The sequence below is a fragment of the Taeniopygia guttata genome, chromosome 5 (assembly GCF_048771995.1).
Source record: "Taeniopygia guttata chromosome 5, bTaeGut7.mat, whole genome shotgun sequence".
NCBI lineage: Eukaryota > Metazoa > Chordata > Aves > Passeriformes > Estrildidae > Taeniopygia > Taeniopygia guttata.
Genome location: NC_133030.1, coordinates 25,123,553 through 25,151,341, shown reverse-complemented (window position 1 = coordinate 25,151,341; position 27,789 = coordinate 25,123,553). Strand labels below are relative to the sequence as shown.

At 48.5% G+C, this 27,789-nt stretch overlaps 2 protein-coding genes across 5 annotated transcripts in view; one reads left to right on the top strand and one right to left on the bottom strand.

Annotated features, from left to right (window-relative positions):
* On the top strand, positions 1 to 23,694 carry TP53I11 (tumor protein p53 inducible protein 11). Of its 2 annotated transcripts, none has more exons than XM_030274135.4 (7): positions 1 to 160; positions 16,443 to 16,812; positions 17,329 to 17,387; positions 17,936 to 17,984; positions 18,404 to 18,500; positions 18,960 to 19,061; positions 19,981 to 23,694. In XM_030274135.4, the coding sequence occupies exons 2-7, from the start codon at positions 16,684 to 16,686 to the stop codon at positions 20,112 to 20,114; spliced, it is 570 nt and encodes a 189-aa protein (XP_030129995.1). In that variant the 5' UTR covers positions 1 to 160; positions 16,443 to 16,683; the 3' UTR covers positions 20,115 to 23,694. The 2 variants fall into 2 exon arrangements, with proteins under 2 accessions (XP_030129995.1, XP_030129997.1); XM_030274137.4 differs by having other exon boundaries at positions 10 to 160; positions 16,591 to 16,812.
* TSPAN18 (tetraspanin 18) overlaps positions 23,682 to 27,789 on the bottom strand; it is a 121,309-nt gene continuing 117,201 nt past the window's right edge. For all 3 annotated transcript variants that reach the window (XM_072929888.1, XM_030274132.4, XM_030274133.4), the window contains one exon: positions 23,682 to 27,282. In XM_072929888.1, the coding sequence (XP_072785989.1) occupies positions 27,235 to 27,282 (48 nt within the window). In that variant the 3' untranslated portion in view covers positions 23,682 to 27,234. The remainder of the gene's footprint in view (positions 27,283 to 27,789) is intronic.

The window sequence follows — 27,789 nt, the reverse complement described above, 5'->3', positions numbered from 1 at the left end:
GCGGGCGGGCGCGGTAAAGGCGGCGCGGCGCGGGGGCCGGGCTCAGTCTGGCCGCCTGCGGGCTGCGCGGCGCCGCGGCCGCCCCGGAGCGCTCTGCCCATGGGGCAGCCGAGCCCAGCCCTCGGGACTGTCCCCCGCCGCCGGGACCTGCGCTAGGGCGGTGAGTGCTGCGCGCGTCCCCCCGCGCCGCGGACTTTCCCCGCCGCCCCTCGGGGTCCCGGAGAACCGCGGGAGCTCGGTGCTGGCGGCCGGCCCCCGCCGTCCGCTCGCAGTCAGCGCGGACGGGAGAGGGAGGGATGGACCGACGGACGGACAGGGGCTTAAGGAGAGGGATCAGCCCCTGCTCTGGCTGCGCATGGCTGCGATGGGACCGTCTTCGTCCTGGCCGTGCCCGGTCCGGGTAGGATGGGTGGAGGAGGAGGTGGTGGAGCGTTGTATCCTGGTGGGAGGGTGGCAGGTTGCTCCGAGCGTTGGAGGGACAGCCGCCGTGCCGCCTCGCGAGGTGATGCGCAGGCGGTCCCTTGGCTTTGTGGCGAGGGCTTTCTCCTGGCTGTTACTCGACTCAAAGGCAGGGGTCCGATGTCACTTCTTTCCTGGAAGCGCTCCGTTCTTTTCCACCTACTCGGGAAGCGTCGCAGGAGGACCACGGTCCCCAGATGAGTACTTCAGGTGCCTGAAAGGGGAGGCTGAGTCCTGGCCACTGCACAAGCTAGGGGGTCAGCCTCGGTGGCTGAGCGTTGCGTGGGGTTGGGATGAGGGAAGCTAGAACAGCGGGGCTCGCCGTGGGATGCAATCCCGTAGGTGTGCTGGGGAGCCCTGGCCGCAAGGAGGGCTTGGCCATGGTGGACGACGAGGTGCTTGGGGGGATAAAGGGAGAGGGACGGGGGAGAGAGCCGGGAGAGACCCCGTGCCATCACAGAGGGAAAGGTGAGAAAAGCCAGCTCTCAGCAGGTTCTGCATCCCCGCCAGAGCTTGCACGTTGCTGCGTGCTGAGTGGTCTGCTATGCCTCTTACAGAGTCTGGCTGTCCCATCTGGGCAGGTGCACTGCTTGTCTAGAGCAGCAGCTATTAGGCTTCTCTGTTGAGTACAACTTCCACTGAGTAAACCAAGCTGAACAAGAAGCAGCACCTTATTGTGCACCTGCTCCTTTCCCTGCCTCAGCACTGCTTGGAGTTGGAGTTCAGTGAGCCTTTTTCTTACCTGAGCAAGGAACCTGACCCTCTTGCAGCTGCCTGAGAATCAGGGCTACTAATGATTAAATGGGTAAATTTAATCTCCTAAGTCTGCAAAGGCTGTGAGCTACAAATGCCAGCAGCAACCAAAGCCTTGTTGACATTAGGGTACCACTAGCACAGCTGAGCCATGAGAAACTACATAGTATGCCAGAGTACTGGCTATTCTGGACTTGGCATAAATAACTTGTTCAGTAACTCTGTTTGCAGGAGAGCAGCCTGCTGAATAATTGCATTCAGGGCCTGTGGATGAGGAAAGTGATTTTTAAACAAATAAATAGTAGTTACAGTTCAAGCAGGGGAGTCTGCCCAGGGAGGAAATTTCCTAAGAAAGGTTTTGGCACAACCCCAAAATAAACAAGGTCTTAAGACTCAGCATGAAAGCACCACAACTAGCCCTAGCCCTCTCTCAGCTAGTTTGCATAAATATGCACCTGATGCGCGCACAGCAGAGTGTGAGGGACATCATGAACCTGTGGTGTCCTGGTGCCCTCGGCAGTGAGGGGCTGGCTACTGATGGCAGCTGAAAAAGGAGGGACCTGGTTGCTTTAGCATGTGCTTGTTTCTTGTTCTTCGAGTGCGGAGCAAAGTGAAGCGAGCTCTTCCCTGGGTAGGTGGTTGTCCCAGCCAGGAGGCTGAGAAGGTGAGTTCTGCTCTACAGTCTCAAGAGAAGTTGGTCCTTTCTGTTTGTGGGCCTGTGGTGAAGTTTTGTTGTTGAGATATGAACACAAGAGCATCTCCAGAGATGCACAGCAAGGTGAGGCTTGGGGTGGCCATTGATCACTTGGAGAACAAACCACAGACATGCCCTCCCCTGAGGTTTTCAGTCCATTTGGAGCTGCTTGGAAGCTTGGGTGTGATCCAAAGGGAAATGTTTTCCTATTGTTCTCATTGAGCATTGACTGCTGAAGCGTGCGGAATGCCAGGAGTACATCTGCAGCTGGTGTTCCCTTGTCCTGCAGCTCTCTGAAGGTCAGCATGTTGAATAGTGGGGGCTGGGAGGGATGGTACCACAGGCTGGTTACAAATATCACTTTGAGCTGGTTGAATCATGAAATGTTCTGTGCGATGCGTGTGCTTGGTCTTCGCCCAGTAAGCCCCCAAATTTCTAGTGAAAATTGCTAAAATTGCTAAATGGCATTGGAACACAAAGAGTATCTCCTTCTGACGCAGGCAGGATTGGCTGCCTTCCCACCGGGCTGCCCAGGAGGCTGCATGTTGACCTGGGTGGAGCTGTGCATGAGGTGGGGGGTGTCTATCTTCTTAGTGCTACGTTTTTGGCTACAAGCTTTCCCTTGGCACAGGATAAAAGCCCACGTGAACCAGAAAGATGTTGGGATTGTTTATGTTTGACTTCTGGCCTGGCGCCAGCAGGAATGGTTTGGTGACCTTGGCACTATTGGGACATTATTTATAGAACGTAGATCTTCTGGGTTTTGTATTTTTGATGTAGGAATGTGAAAATAAGTCTTGGGAGGAAAAGACCCAATGTTGGCCACAAAATAAATTTGTATTTTTTCCAGAGCAGGAAAAACAACACTTAAGAAGTGACCAGGTGTTCCCTGTTCATATTGCTTTCTGCCTTGCCTTGGAAAATATGGGTTTGGTGCTGTCCTGGAGATCACAGGCTAGCATGAGTTTCACTCCATGTTAGAAAAGTTATTGTTCAAGATGCTAAAAGATATTAAAGAAGAAACCCAGCTATAACCAAAGACACTCTTGATATTTTACAAATGATAAATGGCTCTCTGGCCTTCTTGGCCTTCTTCTGTTTGTGAAGCTCTGTGTCGTCTGCAAGGCTTAGTGCATTTCCATGTGTTTCAGTGCCCATCTGTGGTGCTGGTTAGTGTGGCTGACCCCAGATGACAGATGAAGAAGAAGAGGCTTGGAAATAAAAGGGGTTTTACTGGAAGGCCCACCACACAGTGCTGGCACCACAGCTCTGGCTCACAGGGCTCTGGTGAAACTCCAGCAGCAAACTTTCCTTTTGGGTTTCACAATGTACATAAGTCTCTCATCCTCATTCTGAGCAGTGCATATATGTTCCAATTACCTAGATCTGTAAATGTCTTTCTATCCCTCTGTATGTGAAATAAGAACTTATTGAGCATATTTGCGCATTAGTTTTGATTGGGAAGCCCTTGCCTAGGCTGTACCTGATTCATTTATACCAGACTTTGTTTGGACCTATACCCAGCTCATCTTACAGGGCAAAATCAATGACCAGTGTCTGTAAGAAAGCTCTACTCCAGATTTGTAATGACTGCTGCTGTCATTTTGGAGAGGAGAGATCCATCACCAAAACAGGGAAATTATCAAAACTATTGTAGTTGGGTTTAGTGCTGAAGGTTGAGCAGCTTCTGCTGATGTGTGTGGTCAGGAACTATGTGCTCACTTTCTGAACCTAAGGGGCCAAAACCAGAAGACTAAGCATAGGGAGCAGTAGCTGGCTCCATTGATGCAGAGTTTTCTAGATGTTTTTGTTAGGGATTTGGATTAACATAATTTTAGTCAAAGGCACAGAGGAGAACATGGGAAGAAAAGCAGTTTGGAATAAATCCACGGTTCAGTTATCTGGTCTCCTGAGAAACAGTATTATAGGATGAGTTGGTGTAGTGGGAGATGCACACTGGGGAGTGTCAGATAACACTGGCCACCTAATTATTTGTTTGAAGGGGTTCTGTATTTTAGAGGGAGATTAGTGTGCAGTCCCCTTTGCAGCTGCCTGCTACTGCAGAGAGGAATCCCTCCTTTTCGTACTAAAATTAGGCAGCAGCACTTTGCGTGGCCCATAGGGACAGGTGCGGGCAGAGCATTACACAAAGCTTGCAACCCTCTTGTTTTTAGCTGTATCCTGCCTGGGTTGAGAAAGTAAACAGTTTAAGTCTGTGTCAGCAGCCAAAAAAGAGACCTACAGATAAAACCCACAAGTCTTCAGGAAACTCCATGGGTGACTCAGATGGTGTTTTTGTCTGAGCACCCGTTCATTCAGTAACCCTTGATGGCAGCAGAAGCCCTTTTTGTAGTGGTGCCACCTTCTGAGTGGAACACAAACCTCTGGTGTCAGATGCTTATGTCGTATGAAGACTTGAGAAGCTCTTTCAGCCAACGGATGTTGTTCCAGGAATTCCACTGCTGAGCCTTAAAATAATCCGAGCTCTTGTTGGGTGCTGCAGTTTCTTTCTGGGCTTCCAGCTAGGGGTGCTGTAGATGGAGATAGATGTGACAAAGAGCAGGCAGTTTCCCAAGGACAGCTGTGCTTCCAATCCTTCCTGACAGCCAAGAAGGTGTCTTTAGATCAGCTTTCCTGGCTGTCTGGCCCTGCCTTGCTGTACATGGCATGCACCCAGCCAGGCAGCAGCCTGACTAGTGCCCCATAGTGTGTAGCTGCAAGGCTGTGAGAGATGTGTGGGCAATGCTGGAGCACAGCCTGGGTGCAGACACTGCCACGTTGTATGGAGTCCTCAGGAAGGACTGTGTTGTGGAAATGGAGAGCTGTATTGCCAGTCTTAGCCAGAGCGCTAGGAAGCAGAGTATTTTCTGAAGAAACAAACTATCTTAAAGGTCCATGGTTTTAAATCCCTCTTAGTCTTTCTGTTGGACATTTAATTTTAGCTGCCTGGCATGTCATTCGTGGTAGATGTTTGATGCATTCCAATAAGGTAAAAACACAAGCTGCCTCCTTGCAGAGGGGAGAGGGAAATTCAAAAACCACAATACTGAATCCAGAGGAGCTGGGTGGTGTTGTCCTTTCCCCAACACTTTCTTTGTGGCCTAGGAAGAAAAGCTTCTGTAGAAGCTGCTCAATAGCAATAAAGAACATCCAAACATTAATCCACAGAAAGCAGAGATCTACCAGGAGTCAAAGGTTGCACTGAACCGAACCAAAGAATTTAGATCATTTGTCTGTGTTTTCCCAGGTTGTTTTCATTGTAAAGTGAGAGTAAAATTTAGCTGACTTTAATATCAGCATTGCTGGTGGAGTCTCTGTAAGTGCTAACCAGAGATCTGGTGTGCTTCTGAACAGCAGGCACCTATGGTGCATCCTTCTACCCTCCTGCCCTACTGCTCTGCCCGGTGCAGCCGTTTTCTCCCTGGGGTGTTCTTGCCTTGTCTGCTGGCAAAAACGCATTAGGAATTCTTCCAATCCCTTCCATGAACTGTGACAATGTCCACTGTTTAAATCTCTGGACAAGCAGGATGCATTGAGGGTTGATGGATGGAGTTGAACTCATCCCCTCCAGCCAATTTATTCCCTGCATCACATCACCATGCAAACCAAGTGCCTGTCATTAGTCAAAGGACATGGCGGAGAAGAGGCCACCCTGACACCCCCAGAGCCCTGGCTGCATGGAAACGACATTACAATGAATGGTAACGGTGAAAGTGTTGACTAAAACCTGGCACTTCTGTGTCACGAGCTCTTCTAAGCAGGAGTCTGTGCTGTATGTTTGTAGACAGATGTATATATACACAAGCGCAGTAGCAAAGCACCGTGTGTGTATACACACACACAGAGTCCTGATGGATGATCCTGATGTTACTGGAACTTGTTGTACCCAGGTGTCTGAGACTTAAAACTGAAAAAGAGGGGAAGGTCCTTAAACAACCCTTGCTAGTAGAGACGGGACATCTGGCAATGCCGCATTTTCCATGGTTACTTGACACCTTCATTTGTCAGCACTGATGCTGCTGTCATTTGGCTGCCTGAATCTCTCTGTTGCCTCCTTGTCCCTGGGTAGAAGAATCAAGCAAAAGTAGGGAGAAGAACTAGTCAGTGCTACCTTTAACATTTTTTCTTCTCTTGCATGTGCCAGGCAAGAAGGACAGAGAGCTCCTGTGGGACTTCTTAGTTCTCAAGATATCCCTTGTCACCCAGGCTGTTCATGCCACATACTGGTGTCCACCCCTTTGCTTCCTCTCTGCTATGAAAAGAAAAATCTTGTTTTTGTTCCTTAGGCTGATGTGGGTCCTTTGTGGCTGTGGCTATAGGACATAGCATCTCCATACCTTTTCCTTGCATGCTGTTGTCTAGTTTTTTCATAATCCCAAAGGGTGGATCCATGCTGTGAGATGGGCAAAAGTGATACAGGGTTTGCCTAGGATCAGGTAGTGAAAAGTTCACTGCAAGGATCTTGATCTTGTCTATCCATATAAAAGCAATAAGTAGCCTAGTCTTTCTCATCATCCAGGCTCCGCCTGTGGTATAAGGAAAGAGGTGAACCATTGCAGGGAATGATGCCTCTTAGAATGCTCACCTTTGGGGATTTGCTCACCCTGCCTATTTCAGAAGGAGCCTAAAGGAGGGAGGTGAGGAGATGTACAGATTTGAGTTATAGCTGATGCTTCCAAACTCCATTCTCTCCACCCATGAAGTGCTTTTACTCTGGGCTGGGGGCAGATTGACTCTGTGCATGCTCTTCACAGTACACATACACTGGTCTTTTGTGGAAGCTGGAGAACCTGTTATGCGTCAGAGACATTGTCTCTTTCAATCTCCTTTATATGAGTTCCTTTTTCTGATGAAAGCTGTCTAAAGGGTACTTGTGTGCTGAATAGCCATTGTTGATAATGCACGATATGAAATCCAAAAGGAAGGCTCAGATTAAATGTCACGCACTTCATAGTCGGGGAATTCAAAGAGCCTTGTTGATCTGTGCATAATTCGGGGCTTGACAGCTCATGCATAAACAAACACGTGCACATTCACATACATGGGTACAGGCAGTTTTCCCCTGACTCGGCAGCACATAAAAGCAAGTCGGGTGGGTGAGTTCCAGAGGGGTGGGTGCTGTGTTTGTGGGGAAAGCCTGTGGGTTCTTCAAGCCTCTGACTTGAGAATCACACTGGCAAATAAAGTCACTTGTTATTAGTGTGGTGGGTTTCCTTCCGCCGTCCTCCCCTGTGCAGCTCTCTGCTGAGCTGTGGCTGCTTTGATTTTCTGCATCTGGGTTTAATCTGACCACGAGAATCTTCTGAGAGTTTCTGGTGTGTGCGAAGACAGTATCCACATGAGGTTCACCCCAAGGTTTCCACAGTGCGTTCTCCCACCAGCGGTGAGTGAAGACAGAAAGAAAAGAATCAATGTCATGTTAACTTGGTTGTTAGTCAGGCCAGGAGGGGCATTTCTGCCTCTGACATGTTGTGTGTAATGAGCAAGTGCTGCTCAGGAGTCCACAGAGCAGGCCAAAGTGTCATGACCTGGCACTGGTGGGGTACAGTAGCCGGGCCATTGCTTGTAAGATGTCTCACCTGCTGCACATGAGGTAAATGATCTGTGGTAGATTTACTTTTCATATGCATCTGGGAAAACTAAGCTCTCAGAGGTTTAATGAACCAGTCTTGATTTTATGGAAGGAGCAGCAGCACTGCCAAACCTGTAATCTAATAGTTTGGCTTTCAGGCTTCCTACTCTGCATGCTGCACTGTAGTTCCTAAAACCAGCTGGTTTCACTTTCAAGTGCCTCTTTATAGGAGAGGGGGATACTTGTGGCTCCTCCTCGTTCTGAGGGATACTGTGGAACAGTGCTCCACATATATGTCCCCGTGCACCATGTGTTCCCCCCTCTAGTGGGTTGCTAGAAGTTTCTTTGAAGTTGTTTCACCACCAACTTGTGAATTAGCAGAGCTTGTGCTAGCTCTGGCAGCAGCTATTTAGAAGTTTTCCTCTTCTAAATCTGTCCTCCTAGCTCCTGTTTGCCCAACATGGGGAATTTTGCATCTGACATTTTTAGCAGTAACCTGTTGCTATAGAAACTGCTAAGGTGTCAGAGGGAGATTTTTGCCAAGTTGGGATAGGCTACCAAGTAGTTGAAGTATGTGTTTTGTTGGGAGGCCTTCTCCATCGTGTTTTTGCTAAGCAACTCCCTGAGCCTGTCTGCATGTCTGGGCTCATTTAATGTGTAAGGAGCCACGAGGGAGCAATAAACGCAGAGCTCTAATTGTGTGTGAATGAACAGGAAATATTGGCATATTCAGGGGAGATGTGAGAAGGTGTTTCCAAGTGATGGGTCCAAGTGGTTTGTAAGTGGTAGTCCAGGGCTGAGAGATCACAGGTGGTATCAGTCTTTAGGGCAGTAAATGGCAGACCTAGAGGCAGGAGTTGAGATTTTAAATGACATCTCCCATGAAGGAGTCTGGGACAAGCTGCTCCTCTCACCCTTGAGACCAAAATATAGGTGAATGCCAACATACTTGGTTGGTCTGACATCTGAATTCTTTACTAATCAGTCAAGAGATCGTGCAGTGGGACCCAAAGTAAGTCCATGCGAATCAACCCATGTCTCTTATTTGTGTGTGTGTTTATACATATATTATATATACAAATATACATATATTATATATACAAATACATATATTTATATCTATTTATAGGTACATTTATACTGACTTAATTCAGTAATATATAACTTATTGTTTATAATTTAAATGTATTTACATAAATAATAAACTTTTATTATTTTTTCCAGGCTGTGGGTGTAACCATGTATATGGGAAATGCTCTATAACAGGGTTGTTAACAACTCAGCTGTTGACTGATAGTTGCTTAGGCCATTTCATACCAGGCCTGATTTACAGAACTTCTGTTTCATGGAAGGAAACTTTATTGCTTGTACAATGAGAGGTGTGAGTCCTATGAGTGCCTGTGTGCCTGGGACTCAGGAAATATCCTGACTAAACCAAAAGGCAATCTTCCTGATTTATGCAAATTTATTCGTCTACCCTTTTTCCTCCCTATTGTGTTTGCCTAGACTGCACATCTGGTCATATCATGGCAGACTATGGAGATGAGAAACTCTTTGTTTTCTACACAAATGGAAGAAAATAATCTTATGCTGCTGGGGTGTCCTGCAGAAGTTGTTCTCAGGCTGGGGCTGCAAATTGGTCCATGAAACTGGTTGGGAATCTGCTTTTGCAGTTCCGGAGTGGAACAGACTCATTTCATCTTCCATTTCATGGCTGTAGAGATGTTGAGAGTGGATAAATCACAGTGGTTGCATTGTGCTGAGTAAGTTCCAGAATTGCAGATAGAGAACTAATGTTGCTGGAGCTGTAGATTATTGTCTTTGGGGAGGGCATCCATCGAAAATGGTTTTGAAATCACTATTTCAGTGACAGTATACAGATGGATGTTGTGCCTGCATGTGGCTCAGGGGACTTAATGTCCCAAATTGTAATTTCTTAACAATTTTCTTTTGTGTTCTGGAAAAGTACAGAGATGCAGGGAATTGTTGAGAATAAAGAGCATTGGCTTCCTGGAGCATTTATGAAAGTCTCTTGTCAGGTGGTTGGGGGCACCGTAAAAAGAAAATTTGAGGAGGCTTGAGGTTGTCAGGAAAAGAGGTGCCAAGAAGCCCCATGTTACCGTGAAGGTTCAGTGTCCAGTGGTGTTGTGGATAAGCACCATGTGTATGGACTCCTCCCTGCTCCTCCCAGGGTCTTTCCATAGAGTTCCTTTGAGCCTCTGTTATGCCTCAGGTGCGAGGTAGAGGAGATGAAACACAGTTTCATCATAGTTTCTGTAAAACTGACTTGTATTACCCTGTTTGGCTTTCCTAGCTTTTTAAGCTGCTCTTTTTCAGTAGCAAGGGTTGATTTACTTGGGTGGGTTGATTTTCTTTGTGTGTGTGTGTGTTTCTCTGAGTGTGCATATGGGTTTTATTTTTCCTTCTAATGTTTCCCTGTAGAAATCATCTGCAGGACAGATGGCCTGTTAAGCTTCTGGGGTTGTCTCTCACAAACACCTGTCTAAGGCAGCTGGGAACCAAAGAGGAATTCTCCTCTTTAATGCTTTTAAAGAGAAACAGTACCCTATCCTAATATGTCCTACTTCCCTGTCCCTCTCTCCATCCTCTCAGCTTCCTGGGAAACTTAATGGCTTGGTTGTGGCCATCTGTTGAGACAGCGAGGGGCTGGGTGGGGAGGTGGCAGCCAGAGCCTTTGGGGAGAGCAAAAGCAGCTTTGAGGTGATGGATTGCTGTGGCTGGCTGGGCTGAGAACCTCGGTGGCAGAGAGGGGGACGAAGCAGGGGATGGACTTTTATGTAAGTCACACAGACGAGAGCTGCTGAAGCAGCTGTTTTACATTGTTGTGCTTGTACCTTGCCTCCTTTGTATTTGCAGCCAAAATGCACCTCAGCCCAGGGATGGGCTGCTTGAGAAGGCAGGGTGGCGTGGCCAGGCTTGCACATGGGTGTGTGGTGGATGAAGGGTGAAGTGTGTGTGTCCCCTGTGGCAGCAGCCCCCGGAGCCCAGACAGAAGGGATGCAATGGGGCCAGGTGTCCAGCTGGGCACCCGTGGGGAACCCAGTGTACTGTGCTGGTCACCACAGCTGTGCAGGGAGCCTGCTCGAGCCCATGCAGCGTGTCACAGGCTGCCCTGCCAGCTGCTGCGAGAGGCAAACAAGCATTTCTCCCCTGAGGTGCTGCCCAGGCTTGCATGGAGGGGTCAGCGAGTTGCTGCAGGTGGTGGCTGGCAGGCCGGCAGGAGTGAGGTTGCTGTGTTTAATTATAGCTCCCATCTGAGAAACTAGTAGAGCAACAGAGTTTTTTATCGTGTTCTGGGGAAACTTAGCACTTTACAGGTTTTGATTGCCGTATAACACATCCTGCGACACAGACAGAAACTTTCCTGTGGTCTGTGCAAAAGGAAATTTGAAACCCTATGGGCAATAAAATTCCAGAGATGGGATGTACCTCCCAGATGCTGTGGGATATGGCAAATAGTGGTTCTTCTTGGGGCAGGATGTTTGTACAGCCAGGAGGAGCCTGGGGGCAGGAGCTGCTGCAACCAGGGGCTGCAGAGGAACAGTGTGGAGGAGGGTGCAGGGGCTGAGCCTGCTTGGGCTAAAGCAGCCCTGAAGCAGACGGAGGAGAGGATGCATGGAAAAGGCTTTTGGATGTCCATTTTTTCGTGAAGTGGTGACTGAGTACACAACACAAGTTAACTCTTTCCACCTCAGAAGGTTGAAGAGGGCTCTGTCCCCTGTTGAGGGGTGATGCTGGCTGTATCCATTACACTTGAGATTGCCAGAGCTGCTGTAGGCACTGGGTGCAACTGCCTTGTGAGTGGAGGCTTTGTGGTCACGGGCAACTCTGCACCTCTCACAAACAGCTTTGGAGAGCCCAGTCAATGGTGTTTGGCCATGAGAAGTGCTCAGCCTGAAGGGTGAGTTTTAGATGTGCCCGAGGCTCTTAGTGCATTGCAGATGTCTTGGGAGATGATCTGGAGGCATCCAGTGAAGATTTCCTTTGACCTAAGGATGTTGCTTTGCATTTTCATCTTTTAGGGGCAGGAAATCTACTGCCCAGGTTTGTAGGTGTTCCCTAGGGATGACACAGTCTCCCTGTGCCTTTTAGAGTTGCTTAAGTAAGCAACTCCCTGTGCCTTTTAGAGTTCTTTATGGGGCTGTGGCAGGGCTGGGCATGAGCCTCTGTCAAGACATACTTCCTGCTGGTATTGCAAAAAACCTTCTGTGCTGAAAGGGCTGCTGTTTCTGTGGGAACAGCGTTCTGTGTACCTGGCTTGTTACAGGTGAGAAATCTGAAGTCTCCCTATTGCTTAGGGGTACAGACTGTGCCAGACAGAGCGGGAGCAGCCACCACATTCTGCTGCTGTGGTGGCTAAGTGCTAATTGTTTTTACTGCCTGAGCATCAGGTTATTTTTGGCTTGATCAAATTTAATTCCCAGCTGGCTGGTTGATGGTAGAGAGGTCCTAATAGTCTAAATCTCCACGCTTGATAGAAATCTAGACAGGGAGCTGATTTGGTCACTGTGGGTTTGGGATGTGCAGTTGCAGAAATAGAAGACTAAAATAGCTGTATTTTGGTAGTTACATGGGACACAGGGAGTTCTGGCTCAGGATCTGCTGTGCCTTGGGCTTCCACGGGAAACTCTTCCTAGACGATTTAGATAGGATGCACAAAGATGTTTTGTGACTCACAGGTGTGTTTTTGGGTTAGACACAGGCAACTTACCCATGCCTCAGGATTTCAGAGTCCTGAAGTGTCTATGAGGTTGTTTATGAACAGATTTCAAGCAGATAAAAGTGAGCAGACTGAACCTTCATGTATGGTGGGGAAAAAAGGAGTCGGGTCCCATGGGATTAGGCAACAGTGTAATGTTTGCAAGGACCAAGGTACTTGGTAGATCTATGGATCCTGTCCTGAATCCACCTGTGTTTCCACTGCCTCTCCTCTTTACTGTGCACGTGTTTTAGCCCAGGCTTTCTCGACAGGTCTGTGGCTGATGCGGTATGGGGTCCAGAGCAGCTGCTATGGACCCAGGACTGTCCTCAGCAGCAAAGAGACGGACTGACATATCCTGGAGGAACGTCAGAAGAGCTGGATAAATCCATTACAGCTGCCAGGCCCTTGCAAGAGAAATGCTGTGGGCATCAACCCATCTCTGAGGGCCAGGTACAGCACAGCTGCCATGGTGGATGCCCCTCTCATATGTACACTTCATTGTGCTGCTGGAGAACTCCCCTGGGCTCTGCCAGTTCTCCCAGTGAGAGAGAACTCCAGTGCTGGAAAGGGACACTGCCTCTGCTTCATCTGCTTCATACTTAGTATTGGTTCTCAATCTGTGCTCTGTAGAAGATGCTTAGGCATTGCAAGTGCCCTGTTAGGCTTGACATCCACATCCAGTGCAGACATCCACTGCACTTTTTGGATAATTCTTAGGCATAACAAATCAAAGTGGGCTTGAGATGTTGGCCTGTCTTGGACATACTGACTTGGGAAATCTAACACAGGAGAGCAAGAATCCTCTCACTGGCCTGAACGTGATAGAGCTGAACAAACTGTGTCCAGCTTAAGTGTATAAACATTTCATTGTCCCAGCTTGGCTCTAGTTTCATACTCTCCTCCTCTGCATAGAGATTGGAAGTGCCATCAAACCCTTGGAGTGAGAGATTCTGTAGCGACAGCTCTTTAATTCAAGCACCACTGCTTTGTCAGGTAGAAGGCTGCACTGTGGATGACAGTGCCGTTCAGCTTAGCAGGAGGCAGCATCCCTGCTCCCAGGGCCCTGGGGAGTGATGTCCTCCAGGCAGCCAGTTTGCCACCCACGATCAGTTAGGCTCTGGCTTGCAGGAGCTGTAAGCTGTCAGCTCCAGGTGCTGCCAGAGCGGGGTCTGGCTCTGCACTCGGCGGTGGGTGCGCAGCTCTGGCTGCTGCAGCGCTGTGTGTGGTTGAGTCTCCTCTCCCACGCTGCGGAGCTCGCCTCTCCAGACGCTGGGAGGGAAGCAGAGACGGTGGGGGAAGAGCTGTGGAGGTGGGATAGATTGAGCTATCATTGGTGTGGCACCAGTGGGGTTTCTTTGCACCACTAAGCAGTAGCTATCAAAATTGAATGCAGTATGATGAACAGATGAGCAAGGGAGCAGACACTGAAAGGAGCCTGCGAAGAAAAGGGATCTAGGAGGAAAAAACCCTCTTTCAGCTGCACATAGGCAGTGCCCATCACAGACAGCTGTGGCAGGGAGTAGGAATTGCCTGTGTATGGTGGTTGATCTGCACAGTCCCTGGGATGCTTGGAAAAAGGATTAAGGAGGAGAGAATCGCAGGAGAAGGAGGTGGAGTTTTCCCTTTGCAAACTCACAGGCTAATAGAAACAATCCTCCAAGTTGTCAGTGTGTCAGGATACATTAATGTAAGTATAGTGTTTTATAATCCTCAGCATCTTCTATCTGAATGTCACTGAATTAGCGTTAATTGCATTCATTAGCTTGTTAGCCATTAATATTCAGCATTTGTCAGCCTGGCTCTGGCTCTGGATGAGGGGGATAATGAGATGTGGGATTGGTTGTGGGGCCATGCCATAGCTGTGCTGTAGGAGTGTGGGTTTATGCACCAGATTGTTTTGTTGGCATTTGTGTCTGGCCCGTGTTGTCCCGGCTCTTAGCCAGTGGTTTACCACAAATTATGGAAACTCTTAATGGGAGAGCAGTGTTAATGATGATGTGGATGAATTTCCACCAACTCCTGCCCTGAAAGCAACTAGCGAGACAAATTACGAAGGCAAATTTTGATCTTTTGGCCTTGAGCCAAGTTGCTAAACTGCCTCTGTAATCACAAAGCTATTCAGTGCGGTCTGCATTGGTGAGTCATTGCTTCTTGCTCTCAGGAGAAAGTCTCTATTACTTTTTTTCTTTTTCTTCCTTCTTTTTTTTTTTTCTTTTTCTTCCTTCTTTTTTTTACTTTTTCTTTTTTTTTTTTTTTTTTTTCTTTTTAATTCCTTACTTTCTTTTTTTTTACCCCCTTTTCCATCTTCCCTTCCTCTGGCATTTCTGACCATGAGACCAGAGCAGGAAGTGTGGGCATCAGGCTTTCCCGGGCAAGAAACCAGGAAAGATCCAGAAATGCCAGGATGGCATAGCCAGCACACTCAGCACTCCAAACCCTGTCAAGACCAGCAAGCCTCAGGTCTCTTATCCCTGAGGAGAGCCAGTAGGATTCTCCTGCTCAGGCCCTCTGCCAGACTTTCCCCCCAACTTTAGAGATGTGGGATGGCCTCAGAGTAAGAGAGAGGAGCATTCACCACACGACTGTTGCTTCACAATTGGAATGGATTCATTTTGATTGGAAAATGCTGGGCTAGAAATCCCTCAGCAACGTCTTCTCTGGTTTCAGCACTTCTGGTGGGAAACCACTCAGCCTTCAGCCTTGTGAGTCTGGGTCAGCCAGGAGCAGAAAAAATTCCAAAAACTGTAGCTAGTTAAAGAGTTTGAGCTTTTCTTTTAGACATATCACTCTGGCTTTAGCATGGATTTTGTGTGCATTATCTAGATTTGAATACACACAATATATTGTGACAGTTTAGATTGGCAAACCACAGACATGATAAATCTTTCAAACTTTTCTACTGCCCGCTACCATTTGAGCTTTCTGCCTTGTGCTCAAAAGTAGGCCTGAGTATACAACTTCTACCTTCCTTCTGTGCCATTGTTTTCCACTGTCCCAGTTCTGAAATATTTCTAGATCCTGACTGCAGCATCTGGCTTTGTGCTGACTTTCCAGGAACTTGGGCTTAATTATTCAATGAAATAGGAGCAAAAAACCCATGACCGAACAAGCCCTGCTACAATCCAAAAGAAGTACCTCCAGAGCACTGAGTAGTTCAGCTGGTTCACTGAAAATCATATTACCTGGTCTGCTGAAAGGATCTTATTAAACCCTTGATCATGGGGCTCACCTTTTGCACCATCCCAGCAAGACCTCTTAACTTTGCCTTAAAGAAAGAGTTTTATGTTGGGCACTTGCAGACAGGATAGGCTGTTCTTGTCTCAGCTACCACGGGGAAGGGTTTTCCTTTGAGAGAGAAATCCCTCGCAAGGCACTGGCACAACATTTGCATGCACAATGCCAAAATAATTTTCTCTCATTTTATTACTCTCCAAAGACTCATGAAATATTTAGACATCAGCATAAATTGTCTCCTCCTGGAACAGCTCTGGGAAGGTTCAGCTGGGGCATGAGCCCTCTACTTGCTTGGGCTGAATTAGCTGTCCTTGGTGCCTGGGGAGAATTTCTCTGGGTCTCTGGAAGGGTCAAGTAGCAAATGGAAAAAAATGTTTGTGTTCAGCTGAGCCGAGATAAAATGACGACAAATTGGAAGAAAAAGCTTTCTGAACTGAGGATTTCCAGGGTTTTATATTTGTGTGATGAGACAGAGTGATTTTGTGGGACTCAATACCTGTAGCTTTATACGCATGCCAGGGCAGAAGTTATCTTTTTCAATTCTCATTGCCTGTATTTACTTATCCCAGATAATATTTGTAGTTTCTAATTTCCATCATTTCCCAGAAAGTAAAGTGAGTGTCCTCAAGGAAAATCATGCCTCTGGCTTCTTGTTGCTCAGGGCCTGATATGTTCTGGCACGGCCTGGGGGCTGCAGCATGAAGAGTAGGGGGACACACAAATTAATAACTGATACTTGTTTGGGGTTTGACCTGAAATGGCAGCTGAAGAATGTGATGTATTGCATGAGAAAAGAAAAAAGGCCAAGCATTACTTAATGATTTTAATTCCCCTAGTCTGAGACACACTTAATTCCCCTAATCTGCAAAACAGCAAAGAGGTACTACTGGGCATTACCTCATGCTGGGATAGACGAGATTATGGTTTATAGGTCAAAAGCATTTATAACTAAATGTCCATGCTAAAGCCACTCTGCTCTAAGTTTTTTCTTTCCCCTCCCATGGCAGATCCCGGAGACGGCAGGATCATTCTGAGATGAGCCACCTGTAACTGGGGCCGGCCTCGTTGCCAGGGCTCCCTGCCCCACGAGGATGAGGAGCCGTCTGCCAGCCTAACAGAAAGATTTTGCAGTGGCGGTTGTTTTATTTTTCCCAGACGTCGTGAAATTTCATGTGACAGCGGAGCCGCTTCCTTCACCCTCTTTGTGCCACCTCACAGCCAAGGGCTCGGTGGGGCAGGGCCACCACCATGGCGGCGAAGCAGCCCCCGCCGCTGATGAAGAAGCACAGCCAGACTGACCTGGTGAGCAGGCTGAAGACACGCAAGATCCTGGGCGTCGGTGGGGAGGATGATGACGGCGAGGTCCATCGATCAAAGGTGAGGGCAGCAGAGAGGGAAGCCCATGTGTGGTAATGGTGGAAAAGGGACCTTCTGCTGGTAGTTTGGGCTGGTTACAGCCAGGCATTGTGAATGGGAGCATGTTCAGGTTCATGAACATGAACAGCTCTGGGCGGTGTGCACATGACAGCAGGACAGATACTGTGATGCCCTGAGGGCTCTGCAGGAGCCTGTGCTCCATTAGGATGTGACATGCAGGTGTGTGAGGAGTCAGTTCCCTTCTTCCATAGCTAAGAGGAAACAGGACTTAAGTGTTGACCCTTCCCCAGCTGCATGCTGCAGCAGTAAGGGAGCAGTAGAGACTGCAGCTCCTCATGGAAATCAAGGCAGGTGTTGGGACCAAAGAGTCACAGCTGAATCCTTTGCCCTCCTCCTCCTTCAAACCCTCTGAGATAAACTCCCACATGGGATTAGATATGTGGTTTTGGGCTGGTGAGTACTGCCTGAAGACTGGAGAAGGATCTGCTTAGCTTGTGTCTTTCATTTGAATTTCAGATTAGCCAAGTACTGGGAAATGAAATCAAGTTTGCAGTCCGGGAACCACTAGGACTCAGGTAAGGTACTGGATCACCTTGGAGCTAGGTTATCTGAGGGCCCTTGGCCCTGGGAGCTCTGGTTTCTGACACCAACTCTGCTGCTGTGTGAGCATCACTGCTCCCTGCAGGGGCTTCTTGCAGGCTGTGGAGCCAGACCAGCTCTTCATTCTTCCCCCATTAATGAGAATGAGGCACTCAAGTTCCTGTCTCATTGTATATGCAGACAGCTACAAGGGCTGCGTGGGGCTCCTATTCTACTGTGTGACAGAGTGTGTGTCCTGTGGGGACCCTGCTCCGCACCATCCTCTTGGCACCTCTCTCCTTTTCTTGGGTGAGGAGGAGTCTGGCTTTGTCTCACCAGCAAGGCTGGTCTGCATGTTAAGGCTGGAGCTATCAGGATGTGGGAAGCTGAGACCTTCCATGGGAGGTTTCTGGCTGTCTTGCTTGTACATAGAGGAAGGCTGAAGGCTGATGAACGAGCAGGCAGCCAGAAATGCTTTGTGAAGTATGAGTGATGGGGTCACCCCCAAGCTCATGCTGGGTCTTCTGTCTTCCCTCTCACGCAGGGTCTGGCAGCTTGTTTCCGCCGTCATGTTTTCCGGGGTCGCTGTCATGGTAAGTGAGGGATGTATTCCTGGCAAGAATCAGCTCCTGACTGCTAATGGGGTGCCCCAGCATGGCCCTTTGGCCCCTGGCATTTCTCTTCCTCCCCTGCCTCCAGCAGCTCCTACTGCTCTCTCCTGCAAGGCCTTCGCCCTCACTGTCTCAGTAATGGGCTTTGCCAACAGTGGCCCTGGCAGTTCGTTCCCATTGCGAGCCTGTTTTCATTAGCAGGGCCCATAAGCCAAGGAATGGCAGCCCTGGTCACAAAAACCAGCCGTGCTGCTCATAGCTGACATGGTGATATTTCTGTACCTCCTTAGTTTCTAGTTTCCTGGCCAGCCATTCCAATCCTACAAAGGGCTGATGCTGCCCAAGAGGTCTTTTTTTGGTGGCCAGTTCAGGTTGTTGAGTTTCTCTCTTGCCTCTGCCAGGCCCTTGCTTTCCCTGACCAGCTCTTTGATGCCATCTTTGAGGAGGAATCGGTGAGCAGCAAGACTCCCATCCGGCTCTATGGAGGAGCCCTCCTCAGTGAGTGCCGTACCACCATACTGGGGATGCTGCTGCCCCACAGAGTAAGGGCACGGGTGGCCAAAACAGCAGCAGGGGACAAAGTTCATGCCCGGCCGGACACCTGCAGCTGGAGAGCAGAACATCTGCTGTTAGCCAAGCAATTGCCGAGGGGTATTTTGAAAAGCTTGGATGCTGCTGCTTTTTCCTAGCAGGGATTCAGGAGTGCTGTAGGTAGGGTAAGAAGGGAAGGGCTGTGCACGCTCCATGTACCCCAGCGAAGGGAGCCTGCAGAGGGGCGCTGGGGCTCGGTGGGAGCGGCGGGGGAGATGGGCAGGCGGCGGCGTGCCGTGAGGGGCCGGGAGCTGTGTGGGAAGGGAAAGGGAAAGGGCCCGGGCCGCGTCCTGCAGCGGCACCGCGCGGGGCGGGCGGGAAGCGCGGCCCGGCGCTGTCCTCGGCAGCGCCCCGCTGTCCCCGCAGGCATCGCGCTCATCCTCTGGAACGCCCTGTACACCGCCGAGAAGGCCATCATCCGCTGGAGCCTGCTGGCCGAGGCCTGCTACTTCGCCGTGCAGTTCCTGGGTGAGTGCCCGCGGGCCGGCCGCGACGAGGAGGAGGAGGAGGAGGGTGCGAAGACCGCGTGGGAAGCGGGGATCCACGGTGGGCAGGGCACTGGCGTGTTCCCTGCCGGCTGCCTGCCTTTCTTCTCCCCCGTGGAATGGCCTCTGCCCTGGGCTGCTCCTTGAACATCACCCTCTGCCAACTCGTTAATTTTCCCCCCTGCAAATGTCCTGGGCTTCATAGCCAGCACAGGTCATTGCTGGAGCAGGCTGCCTAGATGCAGGGTCTAACAAGAAAAGATTTTAACAACCTACACTAAAAAGGGGGATGTTTAGTATTGCCAAAACAGAGCATAGCATTTAGCTTGTTTCTAGGGAGCTTATCTATATTTAACAATGAAGGGGGTTCTTGTATGTGTGTCTTGGTAGCTCAGTGTATAGCTGGTTTAGATATTAACTATGTGTTGGTGGCCAGAAAAGACAGCTGTTCGATAGAGGTGATGTGTATGGACTGTTCAACCAGAGATGCTTCTAAAGTTGAGAAATGTTTATCAGCACTGAAGTGTTCAAACCACAAAGCAAACTCAGGAGGATGTGACTCCCAGATTAACACCTGAGCATAATGGAAACTCACATCTGCTTGAGTGACGGTTTCCAGCTGCCTGAATGTGGGGCTGCCTTGAAAGCAGCTTCTGTCTAAGGGAGAGCTCTGGGGTCCACGGCAGTCTTCAAGGCTGTGAAAAGAAGCTAGTGAAGAGCCTCTGCCATGGGCTCACTGTGCATGTGAGCAAGCCTGTGCTGAAAGCTCCTGCACTTACAAGGCTCAGCAGTTCCTGCCAAAGCTCTGCGTTAGAGGGCAGCAGAAAACAGCGTTGTGCTATTTGTCTCCTTTTTGGTTTTGCATCACCAACCTCTGTCTTGTCTCTCTCCTTCTCCTCCAGTTACCACTGTCTCCCTGGCTGAGAGCAGCCGGATAGCCACAGGTGCCGTGCTTCTCATGGTCAGCCGAGCCCTCTTCATCCTCATCAGCATTTATTATTATTACCAAGTTGGACGTCGTCCCAAGAAAGTCTAATTCTTGGGCTTTTTTGTTATGGGAAAGGTGGGAGGGGGGAGTTTGTGTCGGTAATTTTGCATTATAATTATAAATTTTTTTAATTTTTTTTTTTTTTTTGTTAGTCCCTTTTGGTTCTAGTTTCCTTCTTTACCGGCATGAATCAGTGTGAAACCCAGTGCTGGTGGCATTGCCAGGTGAAATGGGGGGAGCAACATCAGTGGGACCCCCCCCCAGCCCCTCTGCAGGAGGTGAGGAACAGTGGGGAGGAAGGCTCAGGGAAGTGTGTGGGCCTGGCAGGCTCAGGGAAAAAAGCCAGTTTTCTAGGGGGCACTGGCTGATGGGATCACAGGCTCTGAACCCACTGGAACAAAGCACAAAATAAGGCCAGCATACTGAAACCAAATCCCTGAGGAGACAGGGCAGAAACACAACCAACAAAGGATCCGGCTACTCTATTTGGTAAGCCTTGCACCTCCCCTGGTTTACAGCCCTTTCCCCTTTTAGCAAGTACTGACTACCCAGGTAACCAGAGCTGGATGGAGTCAAGTTCAGTGCTTTGCAAACAGCTCTTCTTTCCTCTCTTCCAGAGATGCATTTTTGTGTAGTTCATAGTTTTGCACCAGATGCTGTGTAGGGCTTGGCAGGAGATACAACAAAAGAAGAGGGAGAGCCCTGGTTGTTCGCTCTGCAGGGACAGCACTGGGAACAGTGGAGCAACTTGAATTACAAGATGTGGGAAGTGGGAAACTACTGGAAATAGCCCACTGAGCACAAAGGCATCCCGTTGTTTGGGGTGTTTCATGAAGTTTCTAGGCTGGGGTCCTGTCCCCTTCACCGCAGAACACTTCCTACAGTTGAAGCTTTACTGATGGTAGTAGCAGTGGTGGGTGTGCAGTAGCTTTATCTGGTGCTTTAGTTGAGCAGGAGCTGGAGCGCTGTTGTGGTTAGCACTGGTAGGAGCAGAGGACTGTAACAGGAAGAGAATCTGCACAGATGCTTGGGTCAGTGAATAGCCTCTAGATGTGGGCTCTGGCTGTGGGAGATGGTGTTCCAACTCTGCTAGTATCTGCATCACATCTCTTCTGACCTTGAGAAGAGAGGACCAAAGGTTGTAGCATTAAGATATTTGATATTTAACTGGTATGAAGAACAGCAAAGAGCGGAGTGTATGATGGCAAGGACAGACTAAATGTGCTTTAGTACTCGCTAGCCAATTTCTCCAGCATCTCCTGGGCTTAACAGCATTGCCTGCCCTCCTTCCTAGTGCTTTCCTTGTGGATTATCCCTGTCCACAGCTTGAGGCAGCATTTTTTATTCTCCATGGGACTAAAGCCAGAAGGTCTGTGTACAGGATATAGAGTTGTTACTCATGCACTACTGTTGACTGGATCAAAGCACGCCCTGGAATATAGCTGATGTTCCAAAATCCCAGTAGAAAGATTCCTACACAAACAAAACTGCTTGTGTGAACAACAGTCCTCAAGCCACTGGTAAGACTGGGATCTACAGCTATTGCTGTTTAATATCTTAGTAGAGTTAGAAAAAGGTAGTGGGTAGTTATTGTATGTTGTGTTAGTGCTTTTGGCATTTAGAAGCAGCTGCATAAGCTTGGGACACTGTGTGCATTGTACTTATTGGCCATGCAAAATGTCTGTCACATAATATTGGAAATACATCACAACTGTAACTTAGTTTTTTGCCTAATAAGTAAATCAAATGGAGAGGCAACATCCAACAGTAGGCTAAATTCTAGAGCCTCACGACAATACACGCTTGTCAAGCTGCTTTCAGCATGTCCAAAAATGATACTGAGCAACTAAAACTTTTAATTAGGAGGAGTTTTCCTGTTCAGATGGAAGAATTGGGGTCTAAGAGGCAAACCTTTCCTTGTGAGGCAGGTAATGATCAAATGCAGGCTGGAGAGGATCAGAAATTAGACTAAGTGGTGCAGCGTGCTGGAGCCAGAGCTTGGCATGCTGTGGCTGTTGCTCTCCCCCTGTGCATCACCTGCATGGGCAGCTGCAATGGCCTCAGTGTGGCACTTTGGCTGTAGTTGTGGGTATAGGTATGTGAGACTTGATTCTTTATGTTTTGGGGTGTCACATGAATGTATACACAGATTGATGGTTGGTTTTTTTGGGGGGGGGCTGGGAATTATGTTTCTAGGACAGACAAGTAAAACCTACCACAGCAAAAGCAACCTTTCAGAAGAAGGACATGGAGGGTCTTCTTCATGCTGCCTCCCATCTGTTGGCCACAGGTCCTATGAACTTAGTTATGACTCGGGACTGATTGACATACCTTAAAATGTCATCCCATCGGTGAGAGAAATGAGTTACTGCACTATGTGAGAGCAGTACTCCAAAGACTTGTTGATGGTTAGATCAGGTAGGAGCGTGGGAGAAGCAGTTACAGCTCTCCAGGGTAGCTTTAAATAAGAAATCAGATTTCTCTGGTCCCCTGATAAGCAGCTGCTTCTGCAAAACTTGAAACAGCCACTTCTAGGTTTGCTGGTCACTGGCTTTTTCTGCTCCAACATAGAGCAAAGCCTGGGGGAGTGGTCACTTAAGATTTCATGCTACTTGGTACCTAGTCCTGAAAGTGGAGACATGAAGTTGGATTATTTTGATGCATCTTGCTCATCTTGCTATAAGTGGACCATGTAGAAAATACAGAGCTCTACACCTCCTCTAACTAAGCTGTGGTTCCTGGCATGTCCCTTTCTCAGCAGCAGGAGAAACATTGTCAGGCCCACTGGAGGTGGTGAATGCATAGCAGGTGAGGCCTAGGAGGGAGTTGCTCAGGGTGTCTTGAGGAGCCCAGGTAGAGAAGCTGCAGCACTGCCAGAAACCAGCTGCACCTGGTTGTCTTCACTCTGCTGTGAATGGGGAGAAGGGAGGAGGATGCCAAACCTGTACAGAACTGTGTCCCCCAAGGATGGAAGTGCTGACATCACAGCTGCAGGTGGCAGTTGAGAACATAATTTGGGATCAAAAACCCTGAGGTGTCACTTCAGGCTCGGCTACTCATCTGCTGACAAAAAAACTCCGTCACCACGGGCCTCAGCTTCCTTATCTGTTACATTGTGAGAGAGGCCTTGGACTGATGTCATCTCCCAAGGGAGACTGAAGGGAACTTCCTGCATTTGTACAATGCTGTGCAGGACTGGGGGTCTGTTCCCCAAAGAATTGTGCTCCAAGCAGGCACAGGCCAGGACTCAAAGCTGACCCCCTTTTCTCTGCCAGGGATGGACCCAAACCATTGCATTCACAGAGCCCTCACTTTGGGGGGTGAGGAAAACTCATCATTCACGTAACTCCCTACATCTTCTTATTTGAATCTAACCAATATCTGGCAAACTGGAGCTGGTGACATAGGAGAGGCTCTGTCTGTCCTAAGCTGGCCTCTTTTCTGGTCAAATGTTTTTACTTGGGAGGGTGTGGGTGGGGGGTGGTGGTGCAGGGGAGAATGGGACACTTCAATTTATACCTCATTTTAGCTGCTGTACCTGAGTTTATTTCTCCTCTGATAAGAAAGTGACTGTACTTAACACCAAGCAAATAGTGAAAATTAAAGCTGTTTCACTTCACCGTCACAATATCTTTCTTTTATTTTTTGGGTTTTTTTTAAGAAATGCACACAAAAACCGTGCAGAGAGTGCTTCAGGCTTGTGTTCTGGTTTATATTACCAAAAAAAATTTCCTTTCAATATAAAAAAGCATTACAGTAGGGAATACAGGATAAATTAGCTCCACTATCTAATAAAAAGAACATTTACATTTTTTTAAAATATATTTCAAACATTATTTCACACGCAGCCCTTTTCCCAGGCATTTGTGACAGTCATTGGAGCATTAAATAGCAACCAGGAGGCAGGGATGCTGAGAGGGGCTGGGGGCTGGCCCAGGCTGGTCTGTACTACTCCCTCCAAGGTGCTTGGGCCACGGTCACAGTGCTACAGCGAAGGAAACAGCAGCTCCTTCTGCTCTCCAGCCTGCCCAGAGTTCTCCAGCCAGCAGTGAATTCAGCTTGAGCCCCTGGCCCCAAAATACTCACCAAAGATGTTAGAAACAAATACAAAAATACAATTGCTTCTCCTGCCTACAGTTCTGAAAACTACTGTACCACAGAGGGGACAGCCACGAAACCAAGGGACAAAACCAACAAATTTACATGCTTTGCCATACAGTGGGAGTCTGCTTTCTGGGCTTGCTGGTTCATTAAATTCCCCCTAGGAAATTCCTTCTGCATGTTACCAACTGCTACAGATCCTCTCAGACTTGAGCATATCTTTACAGCTATCTCCAGTTCTTGTTTGGAATCGCTGCCTGGCCTTTTGAGCTGTGTTCCCAGTGGCACATCAGCCAGCCTGCAGAGAGGATTTGAAATCTTCACACAGCAAAGAGCAGTGGGGGATCAGAAAAGGTAGAAGAGGAGAAACAGCTGTGCAAAGCCCAGAATAACAGATGAAGAAGAGATCCTTTTGAAGATACAGGGAGAGAAGGAAATTAGGGAGAGAGGGAAAGCAAGAAAGCTAAAAGCAGACAAAGCAATGAGAACAGAATTAGGAAAGCCAAAGAGAAACAAGCCACACATTCAGGCATGTATATTTAGTACTTTGTGCTCTGACTGCTTTCTTCTGGTCCCCCCAGCTCTAACAGGTTTTTTCCCCCATGCCACTGGTGGCAGAAAAAGGCATGAAGGCTTCTTTTCCCCTTCAGCCACCCACTATGCACAAATGAGGATATTTGCTAGCCAGGCTCTGACCTGAGAACTCCGCATAATAAACTGAGGGGAAAGGAAGCAACTGGAGACTGGGGGAGGCAGTTCTGCTTCTTTCGATCACCTCCAGCCAAATTACCAATTCTGCTGACAGTTATGTTCCTTCCCTGGGAATTGCTGTCCCAGAACAGTCACTGACACCAGCTCCTGAGGCAGAAGGAGAGCAGATAAGCTCGCTTTCTGCTCAGCCCATTCCCTACAAAACTGGTAGATGGAATAGATTTTTCTTATCTTAAGTGCAGCACCTGCTGTCCAGTACAAATGCTGCTGGGTTTTGGCTAACAAAACTGTTTTTCTTTATTAAACAACAGACCAGAGTTTAATGCTAAAATGCCTCATTACAAGGAGGTCCAGAGGGAAATAGTTCTGAATAGTTTTCCAGAAGGTTTAATGCAACATCTGATGCTGCTCAGCAGCCCTGGCAGCATACTTTGTTGCTGGAATATGCTGACTGCAGCATGGGGGGGGGGGGGGGGTGGGGTGCTGCAGCTCTACCTGCCCAGCTCTCTCTTGCCATTTAATAAATTGTTCTCAAATGAAGCTTGGACAAGCTCCTAATGCCTCCTTCCTGCTCCCTATTATCCTGATCCCCAACCCAGATACTTAACCATTGCCTATTGTGGCCCAGGCTTTCTGCTGCTTTCCTTCCTTGCCTGTAGTCTGTGCAGTGCCATGGGGACAGCTCAAGGGACACAGCGCCAGGGGTCTAAGGCAACAGCCAGAGGATGAACGTGCTGCTGCTGCTGCAAAACCTGGGCACAAAGTTTAATGCTCTGTTCCTTCCTTGCAAGAGATTACAGTTTTCAGAGGAGCTGGCTTGAGCCTATATAAAAGTGCTCCCATAATCTGAACCTATAAAATCTGTAAAAAGACCTAATCTAAACAAGAAACCACAGCCCCTTCTGTCATTCCCAGGTAAAATGAGTTTGGGGCCAGGGAATAAGTGACCAGATGAACAATTTAAGGCAACAGAGATTGATGATTCCGGATGAGAGAAACCAGTCACCTGTCCAAGTCAATATCCATGACCATAGCAGCAGCTGGAGCAGTGTGGCTGCACACAGGGTGTTCTTGGATCCGGCCTGGGGTCTCAGTAGCTCCAGCTTAATCTCTGACCAAGGTCCAGTCCCAGGCATCTTTCTCAAGTTCACTTCCAAATGATTGAGTAGATGACGCGTTAGTTAAATACCAAACTATCTCAAGGGAGGAAACACTATCAACTAAAAGAGTTTTGACTTGATGATTACTTTCATCATGAGCCCATGGGAGAATCTCAGGGGAAATTCTCTGACCAGAAATGATTCCACCAGACTGGTCCAGGAAAACAGCATGGGAGTGGTTGACAAACTTCAGCCCCTTCAATCCAGCACCGTGTCTGGACCTCCCCTTAAGGCTGGAAAAGTACGCAGGAACCACTGCAAATATTTATGCTAACAGAGCACCACAAACAATTTTTTTTGCAAGTATCAGAGGAAAGGCAAAGGCTGACCAGATTTAAACAGTATATCTCCCCTTCTCAGGAAGGCAGCAGTATCAATGATGCTTGACCAGAGCCATTATTTTCCCCAGGAGATGGGAACACAGCAGGGAACCATCTGGTCTCTTTCACAACAGTGAACAATAAATCTTAGTAAAAACAGAAAGGTAGGCACCAAACTCTTGACCCTCAGCCAGCCTTAGCTGAGTCCCATTGCTAAGTTAGATCACACTGCCCCTGCTTGGGCTTCCAGAGAAAAGCCAGCCTCACTGAAGTGCTTGACATCTCTGACAAGTTTCATATGACAGGGGCAGAGCTCCCACTGAAGAATAAGTGTTTTCATCCTGTGGCTGGAAATTAAAGCCAGAATCATGAAAACGTTGACTACCACCTGCTTAGACAAGCCACCACTGCTTGTTTCAAACCCACCTGGACAGTCAACAGCCAACCTGTTCCCTTTTGCAGCCCTTGCATGTCTGTTCTTGAGTCCTTTGTTGTCTAAAGCACGATGAAGTGGTGAATGGTAGGCTCAGCCTGGTGTGAGAGGCAGCTGTGCTCATTCTCCCACATCCCCACCAGCTCCATGCATCTCCAGTGCAATCAGCGGCTCTGGGCTCCTGCTCCACGGTTGCTGCGGGTGGCTCTGGGCAAGGGCCCGGTGTACAGTGTAGTGCACATCACCTCAAAGTTCCAGCCCCTGAAGTACAATCCTTTTGGTCATTCATATATTACAACCCTATTTTTTTCTTTTTATTTTTTCTCCCTGTCCCATTTTGTTAAAAAAAATAAAGTTTTTTGGGTGTTTTCAGGTTTTGTTTCTTCGGATTTTCCTTCTTTCTTCTGAGCGTGTGGGGAACATGGTGGTTCATGGGCCACTTCTTACTGGATCCCTCGAAAGAGACACATAGCAAAGATCATGGCAAACAGCTGGGAAGAGGAAGGGGGAAGAAGAGGGCAAAAACAGAGAACGATAAATGTCAGCTGCATCTTCCAGAAGACTGGGAAAGCCCTCCCTGGCCCTGGGAGCACCCCCATTGCTTCCTCCTACCCAGCAGTCAGTGATGCAGAGAGGGAGACCCTTACCACCCACAGGAGGCTGTGGCAAAACTTTCCTCTGCCCTTCCCTCCCGTCCAAACTGTTAGTGGCTACAGCAGCAGCCTGATTTCATTCCCAAACTGCCCTTGGTGTCACAGGGGCACAGGAGCCACAGTCGTTGCTCTGCACATCACAGCTACTGCCTGGCATGGGCACAGCACAGCCTTTGTGGGAGGCTGCTGCACCTCTGCCCAGATCTCTCTCCTTTCCACAAGATGGGGAGCTTTTAAAGTACCCAGCCTTTCCCAGCAATGCCACAGGGACATAATTTCTGGGCTAAAACCATGTCTGCTGGATGTCTGTTCCTCAGACATTGCCAAAGAAGAGGCTACTAATGC

Excerpts from the sequence above, each read along its gene's own strand:
- TP53I11 (XM_030274135.4), top strand. The coding sequence starts at position 16,684 with ATGGCGGCGAAGCAGCCCCCGCCGCTGATGAAGAAGCACAGCCAGACT. Across the intron at positions 17,985-18,403 it reads TTTCCGGGGTCGCTGTCATG|GCCCTTGCTTTCCCTGACCA; the intron begins GTAAGTGAGGGA and ends TGCCTCTGCCAG. Across the intron at positions 19,062-19,980 it reads CTTCGCCGTGCAGTTCCTGG|TTACCACTGTCTCCCTGGCT; the intron begins GTGAGTGCCCGC and ends CTTCTCCTCCAG.